This window comes from Lepisma saccharinum, chromosome 16, assembly GCF_977018435.1.
Source record: "Lepisma saccharinum chromosome 16, izLepSacc3.1, whole genome shotgun sequence".
NCBI lineage: Eukaryota > Metazoa > Arthropoda > Insecta > Zygentoma > Lepismatidae > Lepisma > Lepisma saccharinum.
Window position 1 is genome coordinate 60,929,008 of NC_139244.1, and position 15,293 is coordinate 60,944,300.

Genomic DNA, 15,293 nt, shown 5'->3' on the forward strand with positions numbered 1-15,293 from the left:
GCGTGTCTCTTCGGTATGAATTCAGAACTTACTTTCCGGATGCGCTTCGTATATAAACTTAGGGATGCTGTGATCAACAGCATGTTTCTGTTTTAATATTTGATTATCTAAATCAGATGCCTGTACAATGTAGTAGATTCCCCTTTTATAATGGCTTGCATTATTTTTTTCAATTTTTTTTCCAGCAATAATGGTAACTGTATGTTGTCAGTTTCACGATACTCTGATATTGTGAATTGTTTGTACTTGAGAAGTTCCATTGATAGGGGCATGCATATTTCGTTTTTGACGAAAAAACGAAATTTGAAAAAACACATTGTAGTGTTAATTTTTCATGTTTTTGAAAGGTGTGAGATGCATTTTGTGATCATGTCTTGTCACGAAATATTGCGAAATGAACTGGAAAAAGCGAAATTAACTCTTAAACACGAAATTTAGGGTTTATTCACCGATGCGGCACCTTCTGAGGTCTGAATTATCCTGAGAGTTATGCAATTCCCGGAAAATTGATTAATTCTGCTGTTATGTTGCAGAAACAAAAATTGACTCCTTTACACAGAAATAAACTTAATACTCGGATAACTACATAAATGGGTTATTAGAAGTGAAATGTTAATTCTGTGGAATAAGTGTAGTTTTTAAATAAAATTTAGCATTATATTCACAATTTTGAAACCAAAATGTCTTTTTATATACCACTTTTGATCCAATTTTTCACCGCTATAACACCAATATTTTATTTTATTTACCGCTTTTGAACCCGAAATTGACTCAGTTTTTATACCGAAATTTTGCTTTTTTATTTACCAAAAATATGTGCCTCTATCCATTGATAATGTAAAGACATATGACACTTTGTTTTGCATGGTCCCATTCATTGCAGAACATGTAGTTCCCAGAAGCAGTTTTAAGCAGGGTTGGTATGTTTAAAACAGAAATGTTTAGTTGAACCTGTTTTAAATGTTTAAAAGATGACTTTTTTTTTTCTTTACAGATGTTCGAAGCTTCAAAAACACATTGTTTTAGACATGTTTCTTAAGACACGCTTAAACACATTTTGATTCTTGATATTTGATTGATAGTCTGTGTTTATTTGCATGTTTTGTGACTTTGTATTTTCATTCAGCTCGTAGGCCCATAATTTTGTTTACTTTGCACAGAAATCTGTTCAGTGGCTGAATATGTATAGGCTGTTCAGTTAACAAAGAAACATATCGTAATGAGTATCCATAGGCCACATTGAAAACATCTGGCTATGTTTTATTTTACAAGTGTTCAAACATTTTTAAAATTGAGCTGTCCCCCGTGGCAGAGTGGTTAGCACAACATGCTACTATGCCAGAGGTTCCGGGTTCAAATCCCAGCCTGGGCATGGATGCTTGTGAGTGTCCATTCATCAATTGCATCATGTCATCACTCATCCCATCTTCGCAAATTAGCCAAAAGTGGCACAAAAGTGATGTAAAGTAAAGCAAATCAATCAATCAATTTTTAAAATTGAATGTTATATGTATGAAACAGTTTGATTGGGCGCACTGCACATAGTTGTTAATGTCAATATTGTGTTGCAATCATGTTTTATTTGTTTAAAATTTGTTTTTTGTAGTGAAAACACTGTTTAAAATATTTAGAATGTGTTTAAAACACAAAAACTGTTTTATTTGTTTCTTTTAAAACCATAACTTTTGCCAACCCTGCGTTAAGAGATTTTAGGGTTTTGGATGCCGAGGAATTGCTATATGTTGTCGTGTGTGCATGAAACAAGTCACTCATGTGCACTAAGGTTAAGTTCTTTGTTTGCGTTACACATGAAATAGAAGTAGGATACAAGTGTTAATGCGTCGAAAATGAGTCAGGGTTCTTGCAAGTGGAGGGTTAAAATAACAGGAGCTAAAAATCTCGAAATCAGTCGAAATATCAACATACTGTTTTCCTACCTTAGCTGAGACCATGGACGGAAGTGCGCATGCGACAAATGGACGTGTTCAATGTCAAAATAGGGCCAAAATCACAGACCTCTAATTACAGACTAAAAATGATGAGCTTTTGTTTGAAACTGCGCAAAATCGTGGGGCTAGAAATATGGCGGAGGTGCACATTAGAGCCTGTTAAGTTTTCATTTTTGTGAAGAAATTATAACTATTACAATTTTGTGTGGTGCAATGACTCACAATCTTCAAAATAGTTGTCACAAGTAGAAATGAAGGCATGCTCGCCGCCATGATAGTATCACCCCCTCTTCGAAATTTTTGGCTTAAAGTTGACCCATATAAAAAGGCTCACGTTTCCGGTCTGGTATCTGGAGGTCTGTGGCTGGAAAGTCTAAATATGGAATTTGTTCTAGAAGGCAAGATCCATTAGCATCACCTGGTTAGTTAAGAAGGTGAATGAACTCATTATTCATGGAATTCAAGATTTTGTATCCAAACAGTAAAATATTGGTTATTAATATCAATAAATTCTATATCAATACTTTATCCTTATCAGCAAAACTTTAATGTTGGTCCATCCCTAAATTACATTTTACAGAATTGCTTCAGAAAAAAAAAAGACTCAAATTAGTTGGGAAATATAGATTCTTTTTCTCTTGAAAGGAATGGGAGCCACAGGAGTCTGACTGCCACATGCAAAACCCAGGTTCGATCCCTGGGGTGCGTGATCTAAGGTCTGAAATTTTCCAGTATTCTCCCTGCATAAAGTAGCTCCGGGGCTCACCCAGCCTCAAATCAGTGGGTACCTGGGGGTAAAGATGGCCGGAGCATGGTGCTGATCACGTCACTTCCACAATAGCAGAGATCAAGAATGTGTGGAGCCTTAGCCCACCCTGCCACATTTCCTAAATTTGCCTTCATGGCATGGTGCTATATGCATGAGGAACTTTAGATTTTACCTTTTATTAGCAGATACCTTTCTTTTTTTGTTTCTGTTTTTATCAAGTTGTTCTTTTGATTTCAAGACATACTTACAACGTAATTTATGTCACGAAAGGTGTTCTGTTATTTCAATAGAAACCCCTAAGAAGTAATAGTACAAGTTTCTAGTTAATAGTGACATGCAAATATTGCCAGTTTAGCTTTTTTGTTTGTTTTGAAATATTAACGAGTCCAATTAAGAAAAACTTTCTTACTTCTTTGTCCAACAGTGAATATGAAAATTTAGAAATCATATGTATGTGGATTCAGAAACAGAAAGTTGACTTAAACTTGCATGCTTTGATAATCTAACTCTGCTTGTTTCTTCCACTTACAGGGCTTCAAATGTGGTCTCATATACTCTTGTGTTGCAGTTAGTTGTGTATCTATTTACACAGTGTTCACCTTGCTGATTACCCAGTGGAGGACCCAGTTCAGGATACATATGAATAAAGCTGAAAACGAAGCTGGAAACAAAGCTCTGGATTCATTGATAAACTATGAAACTGTGAAGGTAAGTCGATCAAAGATATGATCCTTAACATTAGCTTCATTCTTAAATTTAATGTCTTCAGTAGGAATTGTGCGGAATCCTGAAAAGTCTGTACCGGGATCGAGGAAAAAAAAAAACAATCCCAATCTTGACTTCGGGAAATGATGTCCTGAATTTTCAGGATCCCGAGTAGTCAGGACATTCCAAATAGTTGTGTTTAAAACTGGTTAATTTTCAATGATTTCTGCTTGTTCTACAGGGTTGGACAAGAAAAACCAGCCCGCCTCATGTTGTCAGACATTCTCAAACTATTATTTCTTCTACATTTAACCATTCCACTCCTATCCTCATCTGGCCATGTCACATCACCCTTCCCTTGGTAGTTGCATGTTTTTCAAGCACATTAATTTAGGAGAAAGTTTAATTTTAGACCAAGTGAGATGAGGCAGGCCAGTTTTTGTGCCCACCCTGTATAATTATCATGTAATGAAGTATCAAGGTGGTTGTGAAAGACAATGTAGGGTGCCAAGAAAAGTTGAAAGAGAAATGTTCGTAATAGCGCTTGAAGGCAACTATGTACAGTAAATTCACTACTTTATAATCTGTCCCGGGAATCTCTGGAGAGAGAGAATGAAAACAAGTATCTGCGCAAGTAGTGATTCGAGATGACTTGACCAATGAATGCATGCGAGGGAACGTAATTGCATGGAAGGGGAGAAGCGACTGCAGCTATGAGCTGTTTGCTTAAGTGTGTATTGCTTCATCCTTCTCTACTGTTATGGGCTGCATTGTTCCAGAGATTCCTGGAATAGAGTATTGTATATTAGAGCCCGACTGGCCAAAGAACAAACTTCAGGAAACCCAGACTTTTCACCTCCAGTTGTGGGAGTTTCAAGGAGTAAAAGCGTTGTTGCTACATGCCTGATTTTTGTCCAGTCATACATTACACCTTTTGCTGTCAACATGCACTTTTTGCTCGCATTTGAAGGAGAGGCAGGGAGGGGGAAAAGCAACTGCAGCCATGAACTGTTTGCATATAAATATATTGCTTCACTCCACTCACTCACTTTCTCCCCTTCTCTACCGTTATGTGCTGCCTTGCTTCAGAGATTCCCAGGATAGAGCATTGTATAATAAAGCCCAACTGGACAAAGAACAAACAAACTTGCTATGTGGCGGCAACCATTAGGCTTTGCCTTGTTGAGAGTGCCACCCGTTTCGAAAACGACTCTAAATGAAAAATTTGGCAACGCAGAATACCACGAGACTTTTCCCTCACCACGCAGAGTTGCTACGCATCTGGAAAATCTGAAAAACAGGGAAATGTCATTGAATTTGGCTTGTCAGGGAAAAATCAGGGAATTTTGCAGATTGTCTGGGATTTACGTGCATTTTGGAGTCTGCAAGAGAAAAAGTTGCAAAATGATCAAACAGTTCACTTCTACTTCTGGATTCGGTTCTTGTGATTCCACTCCCAAAAAATATTCAGTTCGGAAACTTGCTTCTTTTGTTCTTATGATTCTCAGTCTTGTGCAAAATTATGGTTCCTTCGAATTTCTGTAATAAATTTTCACTTTTATAATTCACTAATTTTAGAAAGAATATCAAAGTAAAACTTGCAGTCCAGATATCTGATTGATAACTAAAGTACATTGATAATATGATCATAATTATCAGAAAGGTTGATGAAGATGAGGTTATCGTCTATTATTTTATAGTTCTTAGTCTTGTTGGCATTTCCTATAGAATTCCTATATGCAACAAAAATTTCTTCTGATGCTGTGTACTTATAAATGTAAGCAAAAAAGCAGCATTTTCTACGATACTATAAATCTGCCCGAAAATGAAAAATTGTGTATGGTTTTATTAACTTTTTCTGTTGTTTTTATATTGTGGAGGTCTGTTATGATGAAATAATAGTTATCATAGCCTGAAGGCTAGATGCACGTGATTGTAGCATCCACTACATTTGATGCCAGTTGTAATTTTACATTTTATTCTACGAATTTTCACATCTTTTTGTGCATGTAGAATGAAATTTGCTAAAAAAAAAGTGAAAGTGAATATTCATAATAATTAACGGATTATATATTTAATCGAAAAACAGAAATGGACTGGAAATCCTGGAAATGTCAGGGAATTTCATAATAAAAAAATCATAGCTATCCTGGCACTGGACCAAGCTGATTGGTTCAGCAGTTCATGTGACCCTCCCTGGCTTTCGATGGAAAATACAAAAATAGACAAACAGGTTTTAGAGGTAAGATGTTTATAATAAAATTGTGTTCAAGATATGATGGCAAAACTCAAACAGAATATTCTTTTCCCTTACAGTATTTCAACAATGAACAATTTGAAGCAAACCAATATGATGATGTGCTGAAGAAATATGAACATTGTTCACTCCAGACAAGTACAAGCTTGGCCGTCCTTAATTTTGGACAAAATATAATTTTTAGCTCCTCCCTTAGCTTAATTATGGTTCTTGCTGCCAGGGAGATAATTCAAGGTTTGTTTAATTAACATCCTTTGTAATTTAGTTTTGTTGCTGTTGTGTGGAGTCTGTGTAAAAGTTTTAGTGCACCAAGGTTCACAAGTCAGGTGGTGCAAACTTACCAATACATTTGATTTGCAAACACCTGAGTGCTCTGATTAGGGATGGGACCGATTAATTAGTACTCTTATCGGTATTGTCCGATATAGACATATCGGTTTATCTGTAAAATTACCGATTATCATACTGATCCAATATATCGATAAATATCTTATAATTTAGTGCAAAATTTTGCCATTTTGTTGTAATTTTTATGGATAATCTCAATGTTCTACTTTCTAAAAAAGTAAATGTCTAAATATTCAACTTCTTTTGCACTGCAGTCACCTTGAAACACACGTTTATTAAGGAGATCAATGAACATTTCTAATTTTATATCGGATTGGTAGAATAACTGTTATCGGTAAATTTTATATTGGTACTTTATCGGTATTGGCCAAAATTTCATATCGGCTCATCCCTAGCTCTGATAAACCTGGAAAAGTCAGGGAATTTTCTTTTTACTGGAAAAGTCATGGATGTGTCAGGGAAATTTATCATGTTTCTGGAAAAGTCAACATTTTTGTAGTAGTAGACTAGAAGTAGTTTCTTGAGCTAAGGAAAAAAGGACAAGAAATTATTTTTTTGGTTGTGGACAAACTTTACTTCATTTCGATATACCTAGTATTATTGGTAGAGTACAAATTGCACATTAAATACTGTAGGATAAACCATTTTCTAGTAGAAATCTACTACAGTAAGTGACTATTGGCATTTACCATTTTCTTGGTGCCACTTTTGGCCTGTGTTTGGTTAATATTAGTGTTAATACATATATAGGGTGGGGCAGCGTTCATAGTACATTTTGACTTGCGTAGTACAATGGCATAATGCCAAGGTAGAGGCATGCAGTAGTGTAGGAGGTGCCATTGTATGTGGTTATGTTAGGTTGTTTGTCATCGAGGGGTGGAGTGCTGAGCAGTGTGCCTTTTGTTGTCAAAACGTTTTTCAAAAATAATGACTATTGTTGCTACGCAGTGAATATTCAGGCGACATTTCAACTGTGGACTGCATGGGAATTTGCCAGATCGACGAACCATTATCAGGTGGGTCAGTTCCTTTTGAGCAACATCCTCTGCCTGTAATCGGAAGACCGGAGGGAGCAAAAGAACTGTGCGTACACCAGATGTGATTGAAAATGTTCATGCTGCAGTTCTTCGAAGCTCAAAACGATCTGCATGGCGACATTCTGAAGCGTTGGGTATTTCCTGGTGTTCCTTCAAACTGGTTTTGCATCAGGATCTCCAGTTTCACCCGTATAAATTCCAAATAGTACAAGAAATTAAGCCTCAGGATGTTATTCAATGCGAACGGTTTTTCAGAACCATGTGTCAACTCCTGCAGGAAAGTTCACAGATGACCTACACATTACTTATGTTAGATGAGGCACATTTTGAGTTATATGACCTACACATTACTTATGTTAGATGAGGCACATTTTGAGTTATGTGGTGCTGTTAATAAACAAAATCTGCGTTACTGGTGTGATGTGAATCTGCAGCTACTCCATGTGAAGCCCTTGCACAGTGCCCGTGTCACTGTATAGTGTGGTGTAGCGTCATTACTGGGCCGTATTTTTTTAAGACGACACGGGTGTGGCTGTGACGGTCACTAGTGAACGGTATCTACGAATGCTGCAAGAGTTCTGTCTGCCCCAATTACGGATGATGGACGTGGATATTGAGGACGGATGGTTCCAACAAGATGGTGCAACTGCACACACAGCCCGAATATGCATGGAGTTTTTGCGACAGAACTTTCCCTGAAGGTTAATTTCTCACTTTGTTGACATCTCTTGGCCTCCTCGTTCCCCCGATCTCTCATGTGCCGATTTCTTCTTGTGGGAGTACCTGAAACACAAGTCTTTGCAACGTGCTGTGCCACCTTGTTTGAATTGAAGGACCGCATCAGAGCTGCTGTTGCCCAGATCCCTCGAGATATGCTACGACATAGGATGGACAGCTTTCAACGCAGTGAGTAAGGGACATCTTCAAGCATTGAATGGTGCAAACAGAATTCAATACCTTACATAGTAAATGGCATTCCTGTGTCTTGTATTTGACATAGCAATAAATACTGTACAAGCAGTTGTTCGCGTATGGTGTGCTTTTCAAAATATACTATGAACGCTGCCACACCCTGTATTAATAAATTTTACTACAGTTATGTATTGATGCTATAATTATGATTTTTTTATGTGTGAAGTCAATATTCCAAAATTTTGATTAAGTGGAATTTTAAGTGCGATGTTTAGCTAAAATTTAGTGACCTTCTTATGTGTATTACCTGGTCTTGAAAATTTATGTTCTTGGTCTGGAAAACCTGGAAAAGTCTGGGAATGTTGTTTTTACAAAATTCTAGACACCCTGTCAAAAGTTATGGTTGGTGGTTATTATGTTACAGTTTAAACAATTTATACAGAGAATATCTTCCATCCAGGACTTCCAGTTTGCTAACCAGAAGTGGAAGAAACATCATCAAAATAGGGCAGCTGGTACCTTGTGTTCAACACATCTGAGTACCTTTTTATGTCTTGTTTTTAAACAATCTCTTTACCATGTATCAACCCAATGTTGTACAAGATCCTAAGGAAGCCACATGATGTGATGAAAGCTTGAGGAAAGAAAAGTATGTACCAGAAGTGTACCTGTTTGAAAATGTTAACATGTGGTGTGAGTTATGCTTTATCAAAATGTCCAGTGTAGTCAATTTTAACAAATATGAGGTGCATTTCAAAAGAAAGGACTGATTATTTATAAGAAGTGGCTGACAACGGTGATCGGATTGCACCTGCACAATAACATCAACTGATCCATTGGCAACCTAACAATCATATATTTGCTAGTCAGCTGTTGGTTATCGAGAAAGTTATAGCGTGTTAAAATGGCTGTGCGAATACACAATCCCTCCTGTTGAGAAGTACGGTCTGTGATTCGATTTCTCAACGCCAATCATAATGCTGCCAAAATTCATGAATTGTGTGAAGTGTATGGTCTGAATATAATGACTGAAGGAAGAGTGGGACAATGGTGTTGTATACAGTCAAACCCTGATTTTACGTTTTTCAGGAGCCCGTAAATAAAAAACGTAAAATGCAGGAAACGTAAAAAGCATAAGGGAGGGGTGAAACTCAAGTATCAGTAAGAAATGACTACACAATCGACTTTTTAGGGGTATATTATATCAAAAATTGTTTAACAACAGGATAGAAGTATAATTATGAATTTGCAAGGAAACAAGCAAGACATGCTGTGAAAGTCAATGACTGATTAAGAGGACCCACTTTCGTAGGGTAGGGACAGTGGATGACTGCTTCTAACTGCCGTCTATTAGGTTCATTTGATTGTGTGGGATATCTGTTTACTCTGTAAACTGGCAATTAGTTGCTAGTTTTTGAAGTCCCGGGTAATTAGAGGGGTAGCTGATCATTTATAGCTGGACGTCAAGCATTTTTATATATTGCAATCAAAGTGTCCTGAAGACATGCAGAATGATTCAGATTCCACTTTGAGCTGCATATGTATCCAGTCCCAATCAGTCCAACAGCATGAAGTGAACAAAACAAGCTTTGTCAAACTTACGCATTTTTAGACGTCGCAAGGAATTATCAGTGACACGCACATGATTTCCGAAAGGGGGATGACGTTACGTATACTTCTAATTTTTTCCTGCCTATGACGTTATCCCTTTTCTTTTTCAGAAATACTCACCAAAGGGGGGGGGGGGGTTATGACCCTCGTCATCCCTCCCTTGGGCACGCCACTGAGTGTTATTTACATCCATATTAATCGACAATTTATTATTGGATTTAGAAGTCTTGTGAAGGGCAAACACCCCTTCCACCAATAATGTGTTTCCTTCTATTTTTGTTCCCAACAACTTTTTTTAATATTGCGTGATTTATTTTCAGCACGTGAATTGTTCCGAAGAAACGGGGATTATATTATTCTTAGCATCATGTGCATTTCCTTCCTGCACTGCTCTGTATGTTCAAAGCGTTTATCCAAAGGCAAAACAAGAAAAAAAAAAAAATGATTTTTTTTTTTTAACCTCTCGCATTGTGTCTGCTGCGTGTGTTTCCTAATCGTCAAAGCAAAACAACCTTCTGAGGCGAGATTCAAAACACTGGCGGTTTTCTTCCCTTATGAGTCATAGCTCTGGAGCCAGGAGACTAAACATTGCCCGCTGCTCGCAGACACCTCTCTGACCGGTTTGCAACAGGAGGGAGGGGAAGGGGGAGACGAAAACAGGTGGTAGAGCAGCACTTATCAGAAGTGTGCTTATTCCCGCTGGGCCAAGTTGCAGAAAGAAAAGAATGAAAGGGGGGAGGAAGGATCACTGCTTGACGTTCTCCCATGTTGTCATGTCAATGCTTCAGACATAGGAGCAAGATTTTTGATGCAGGGCATTAAAGAATGAGAAACCGGCTCAATCGTTCAATTACTGCATAGTTGTGCATAGTGGCGGATTAATGAGATCATGGAAGATGACTATGCTCCGGTTGCCTTTACCCCACATACTCTTTGATCTCTGCCAATTTGGAGGTGATGTGATCAGCACCACGCTTGAGCAGCCTTTACCCACCAAGGTTGCCCCCAGGTACAAATTTTTTTTAGGCTGGGTGAGCTCCAGAGCCGCTTTATGTGGTAGTTTAGATCACCCGCATTTTAATGGCATTTGCCCCCTGCCCCTCCCCCACACAATTGATTTGACAAGAATATTTTTACGTCAGTGAGTAAAATATCGCCCTATCCGCTCATAGAAAAATAATCACTTTAGCTTGTGCGTTTTCAGCTTCATTCTGATAACTAAATTATATAGCGTTCGTGAAAAAACATCAGATTAGAAATAATCGAACTAGATCCAATCGTATTTCCTTAGGAATTGAAACTACTTTCCATTGAAGAGAAAGTGCAGTTGTTATCAGGTATGGCAAATCCTATTTTCCATTTCCAACGCTACAAACAAGAAGATAGGAAGAAAATTACAAACATGAAACAAGCCCCTCCCCTCTTTTTTTCGTTCCCCTCAACTAGGAAGGATTCCGTAAATGAGTGGGCAACGAGTCCCGTTGTCAATTTTCCACTCATTTTTGTGGAGGGGAAGGGCGAACAAAGACACCTCAGTCACACACGTGTCCAAACTCTAGGGAAGGCAACATTTAGAGAGGATCAGTTTGGCAACAGTGCGCTTGTTGTCTGATCCTGAGGCAGATGGGTCGGCCCATTTATTCTTCACAGGGACTCCAAGAAGTGCCGTTGTCCCTTCCTGTCTTTCAAGGAAGGTGCGACAAATGCAAGTTGTACCCCCCCCATCCTCCCCAGCCTTCCAGAGACCATGCCTCTTCGCTCCTCTCCTCCCTCCTCTCCTCTCCTCCCTCCTCTCGCATGAAAGCCTAACATCTGAAAGTTCAAGGTTGCATGGTGAATGAAACAGCTGTAAAAGCAAGAAAAAACAGGGAGAAGTCGCAGTCAACAAAACAGATTTCTGCCAAATTTTAAAGATATCGTCACGGCTCTGAAAACGTATAAAGTGGGAAATGGGAATTAGAACGAACGTAGATTTGAGGTGAATATCCTATTATTTAACATGACCTTTTGCCGGGGCCTGACTGGATGAATGTATTAAGCGGGAAAACGTATAATGCGGGAACGTAATACCAGGGTTTCACTGTATTCACACCCACCAAAGGCGAAAAAGTTCAAGCAAACTCCATCTGTATGAAAAGTCATGGCTGGGACAAACAAGGTGTGTTTTTCATGGATTTCATGGAGCGGGGGGAAAACAATTCCATCGCAGGCATGCTGTGAAATGGTATCAAAACTGAGACATTCCACACAACCCCAACAACTTGGAATGTTGTGTGTTCTTATCCATGACAACGCTAGACCACACACTCCCCAGATGATTATGGGAACTTTTTGATCACTCCCCGTGTAATTCAGACCTTGCATCCTTGCATCTATCACACCTTCCTGCACCTCAAAAAGTGACTTGCATGTGATAGATTTGCAAAAACTGAGGTGTTGAAAACAGCAGTGTTGGATTGGCTGAACTCCCAGGCGGCAAACATTTATGCAGCAGTACAAAAAAAACTTATTCAACGGTACCATAATTTCTCAAAAATTATGGTGACTGTGTTGAGAAATGAAGTAGATATGTACGTGTTTGTAACCACTAATACAGTGTTGCAACACTTCTTTTCTTTTTTGATGTAAACAATTGGCCATTAGTTTTGAAATGCACCTCATATGTTTTGCTTTTGCAGTTGAAGCTGGTTTACTGAAGCAAATAAAGTTTTCTCTGATCTGTTCGTATGTTTCACCAGTTCACCACTTCTTAATCTTGTTGCAGGTAATATGACGGTTGGTGACCTTGTGATGGTGAATGGATTACTCTTCCAGCTGTCAGTTCCCCTGGGCTTTCTAGGGTCTGTCTATCGTGAGATAAGACAAGCTTTTATAGACATGCAAACCATGTTTACCATCATGACAGTGGAACCTAGTATACAGGTGAGTTTATGAAGTCCAACAATGAAGAGTAAATTGTTAAATACATATTAGAAAACACTGAAAGTTCTCATAACTTATACTCTGTCATGGGAAACAACTGCATCTTGCAAATGTCTCGATTCTTACCATTACCTAGCTTGTCTCACCAAAACAATATGAATTATAGGAGTTTTAGGGTGTGTTGCATTGAGGGTTGAGGTATATCACTTTGAACTGATACTGATACAGTGCCTATTCTTACTGATACCAATGCCAGGGCCTCCCTGATGGCATAGTGGTAACATTGTTACCTTGTAATCAAGAGGTCTCATGTTTGATACCTGGTGGGTGGTTCCGATCCCACTTTAAACTGTAGGTCCAGTCCTGATTAGCTTATCTGTACATAAAGTGGACTTTAATAAACAAAAACTAAATAAAAATAATAATAAATAAACACCCATACATGGAAACAATTTCAAAATAGATAGTTCAGATTTTTTATTTGTGTGTTTGTTTGATTTGTTTTAAGTCCACTTTATGCACAGATAGGCTAATTTGGACTGGACCTACAGTTTAAAGTGGTATCCGAACCACTGTGCTATGTGCCTTTACTAGGTATCGAACCGGGGACCCCTTGACTACACAGTGACAACGTTACCACTGCTCCATCGGAGGCCGCTTTTTATTATTTTGAATGTATCAGATTTCCATACTACCAATCCACCAGTATGTTCCCTTAAGAGATGTATAATTTTACATGAGATAATCACAAAATATATTTTTCCACAGTACTGTTGCAAAAATAAATAAAATTATGCCACCTGGCATTTTTTGTGAACTCTGCGAAACACCTGGACTTCCCAAAGATATTGGTGAACTACTTATACTTTGATACTGATACCACCGGTATTGGCAGATACCGATGCATCAATATCTGTATTGGCTCAGCCGTAGTTTTAAGATTCCATAACAACATTAATTTTCTCCTGATCACATCAAGAGATATTTAAGAGGAGTTACAGACATTCTTAAAACACAATTCAAATTTCTACATTTATATCCATTTCATGCAGACAGTAAACACAATTCTGGTAATATACCATGCAATGTTATTTTGCACTAAAGGGAGGTATATGTTAGAGGATATAAGGTGTTTCCAAAATTCCACAGGAATATTAAAATTCTTCTGATTGTATGATCACTAAATTCTGGTATTCTCACCACAGGAGAATTGCTATGTTGTGGGTGAGAAAGTTGTCTTTTGCAATATTTGGTAGCAGTGAGAATACTTTTCAACTTCATTTTCCAGCCAAAGTAATGGAACCATATCTAATGTTCCCAACATGAAAAAATGCTCTCATTATGTCATGTTACAGATCTTTCTAAGCCTATAGATTAGTGCTATGCACGTTAAACCGGCTTGTTTAATGCATACGAACCTTGAAGTAAGTGCGCAGTGGAAGATTTCCACCTTAAAGGTCTATTTATTAGCTATGGGGCAGCTATGTACAGATACAACACTGTTCCAAATTATGCGAGTTTATTGACATAATGTGCAAGCACAATTAGACTACATAAAGAAAGATTGTTTGATGATAAACTCGCTGAAATAAACATTGTCTTATCACTTGGGCCAGTTTGATGGATATTAGTTTAACTAATTAATAATAATGAACTAAAATGTATTTTGACTGTCAAGTCACTTCTTCACGTAGTATAGACGAGAAAGATGATGAACAAAATATAATTGAGTGAGTGAGTGCAAGTTCGGAACTTAAAACATTACGGAAAGTACTTATCCTTCTCCTCCATATCGTGGTTCCTCAGACACCTTCACAAAATGTCTACCTTGAGGAAAACAACTTCCTCTCTCTGGGTCAGAATCCAAAATGCGCTGCCTGAAGGGCTGCGAGGTTGCACCGAGGCTTCCTTATTACGTCATTGCGTAACCGATTCTATTGACCTCTGGTGGCAAAATTAACAATGATTCCATCAATCTGGCACAAATGAAACAGAAATATAACAAAATGACGGCTCTGCGTGCACTACGGTCCATAGTGCATACAGATAAACAAGATTGACTGTTGTAAATTTTGAAAAATTTTGGTAGAATATTGCAACTTGAGTTATTGTAAGTTGTTTTGATATGTGAGGTTTTGTGTGAAAATGGATAACTTTACATATTGCATTTTGTTTGTTCAACAGGTTTTCCTTTTCCTCATATTCTGACATCACAATTGTTTCCATGTTTGCTGTACATGCTCATTTTTATTTTCCATATTTTTAGTGCATATTTGAAAGGTTTTTTTTTACAGCATATTTGCTTTGTTTTTTTTATGGGTTTTAGTGCATTTCAGTCAATCATAACTTACTGAAAAGTTATGTGAATATTTTGGCTTAACCAGAGATCAAAGGGTTGTCTTTGTCTTTCAGTGCCAGTGCTCTAAGACTGCTCTACCAAATGAACCTCTGGCCTCCCCACAATGTGGATCTCTGTGTAAGTTTTTATATCCATTCCTGATATACGAGGTGTAATTGAAGAAGTTCTTAAGACTGGGCTTGTAATTTCCAAATGACAATACGTACAGGTTATTGTGATGAATCTCGTTCAAAGTAGCCTCCTTCTGATTGAACACACCGACTCTAATGGTGTTTCAACTTTTGGAAGCATTCCTGGAAGTCCTCCTCCTTGAAGATGTTAAGACACATCGTCGTATTTGCCTGGATCTCTTCAATTGACTCAAAACCTCTTCCCCTTTGAGCATCAATTTCAATTTTGGAAATAGGTAGAAGTCTTCTAGGGT

The 15,293-nt window shown here is 37.9% G+C and overlaps 1 protein-coding gene across 1 annotated transcript in view; it reads left to right on the forward strand.

The window, feature by feature from the left end:
• The window catches only part of LOC146000502 (iron-sulfur clusters transporter ABCB7, mitochondrial-like), a 65,142-nt gene that overhangs the window by 24,191 nt on the left and 25,658 nt on the right, over positions 1-15,293 (forward strand). The window contains exons 6-8 of the mRNA XM_083138233.1: positions 3,250-3,426; positions 5,740-5,914; positions 12,353-12,510. Of these exons, the coding sequence (XP_082994359.1) occupies positions 3,250-3,426; positions 5,740-5,914; positions 12,353-12,510 (510 nt within the window). The remainder of the gene's footprint in view (positions 1-3,249; positions 3,427-5,739; positions 5,915-12,352; positions 12,511-15,293) is intronic.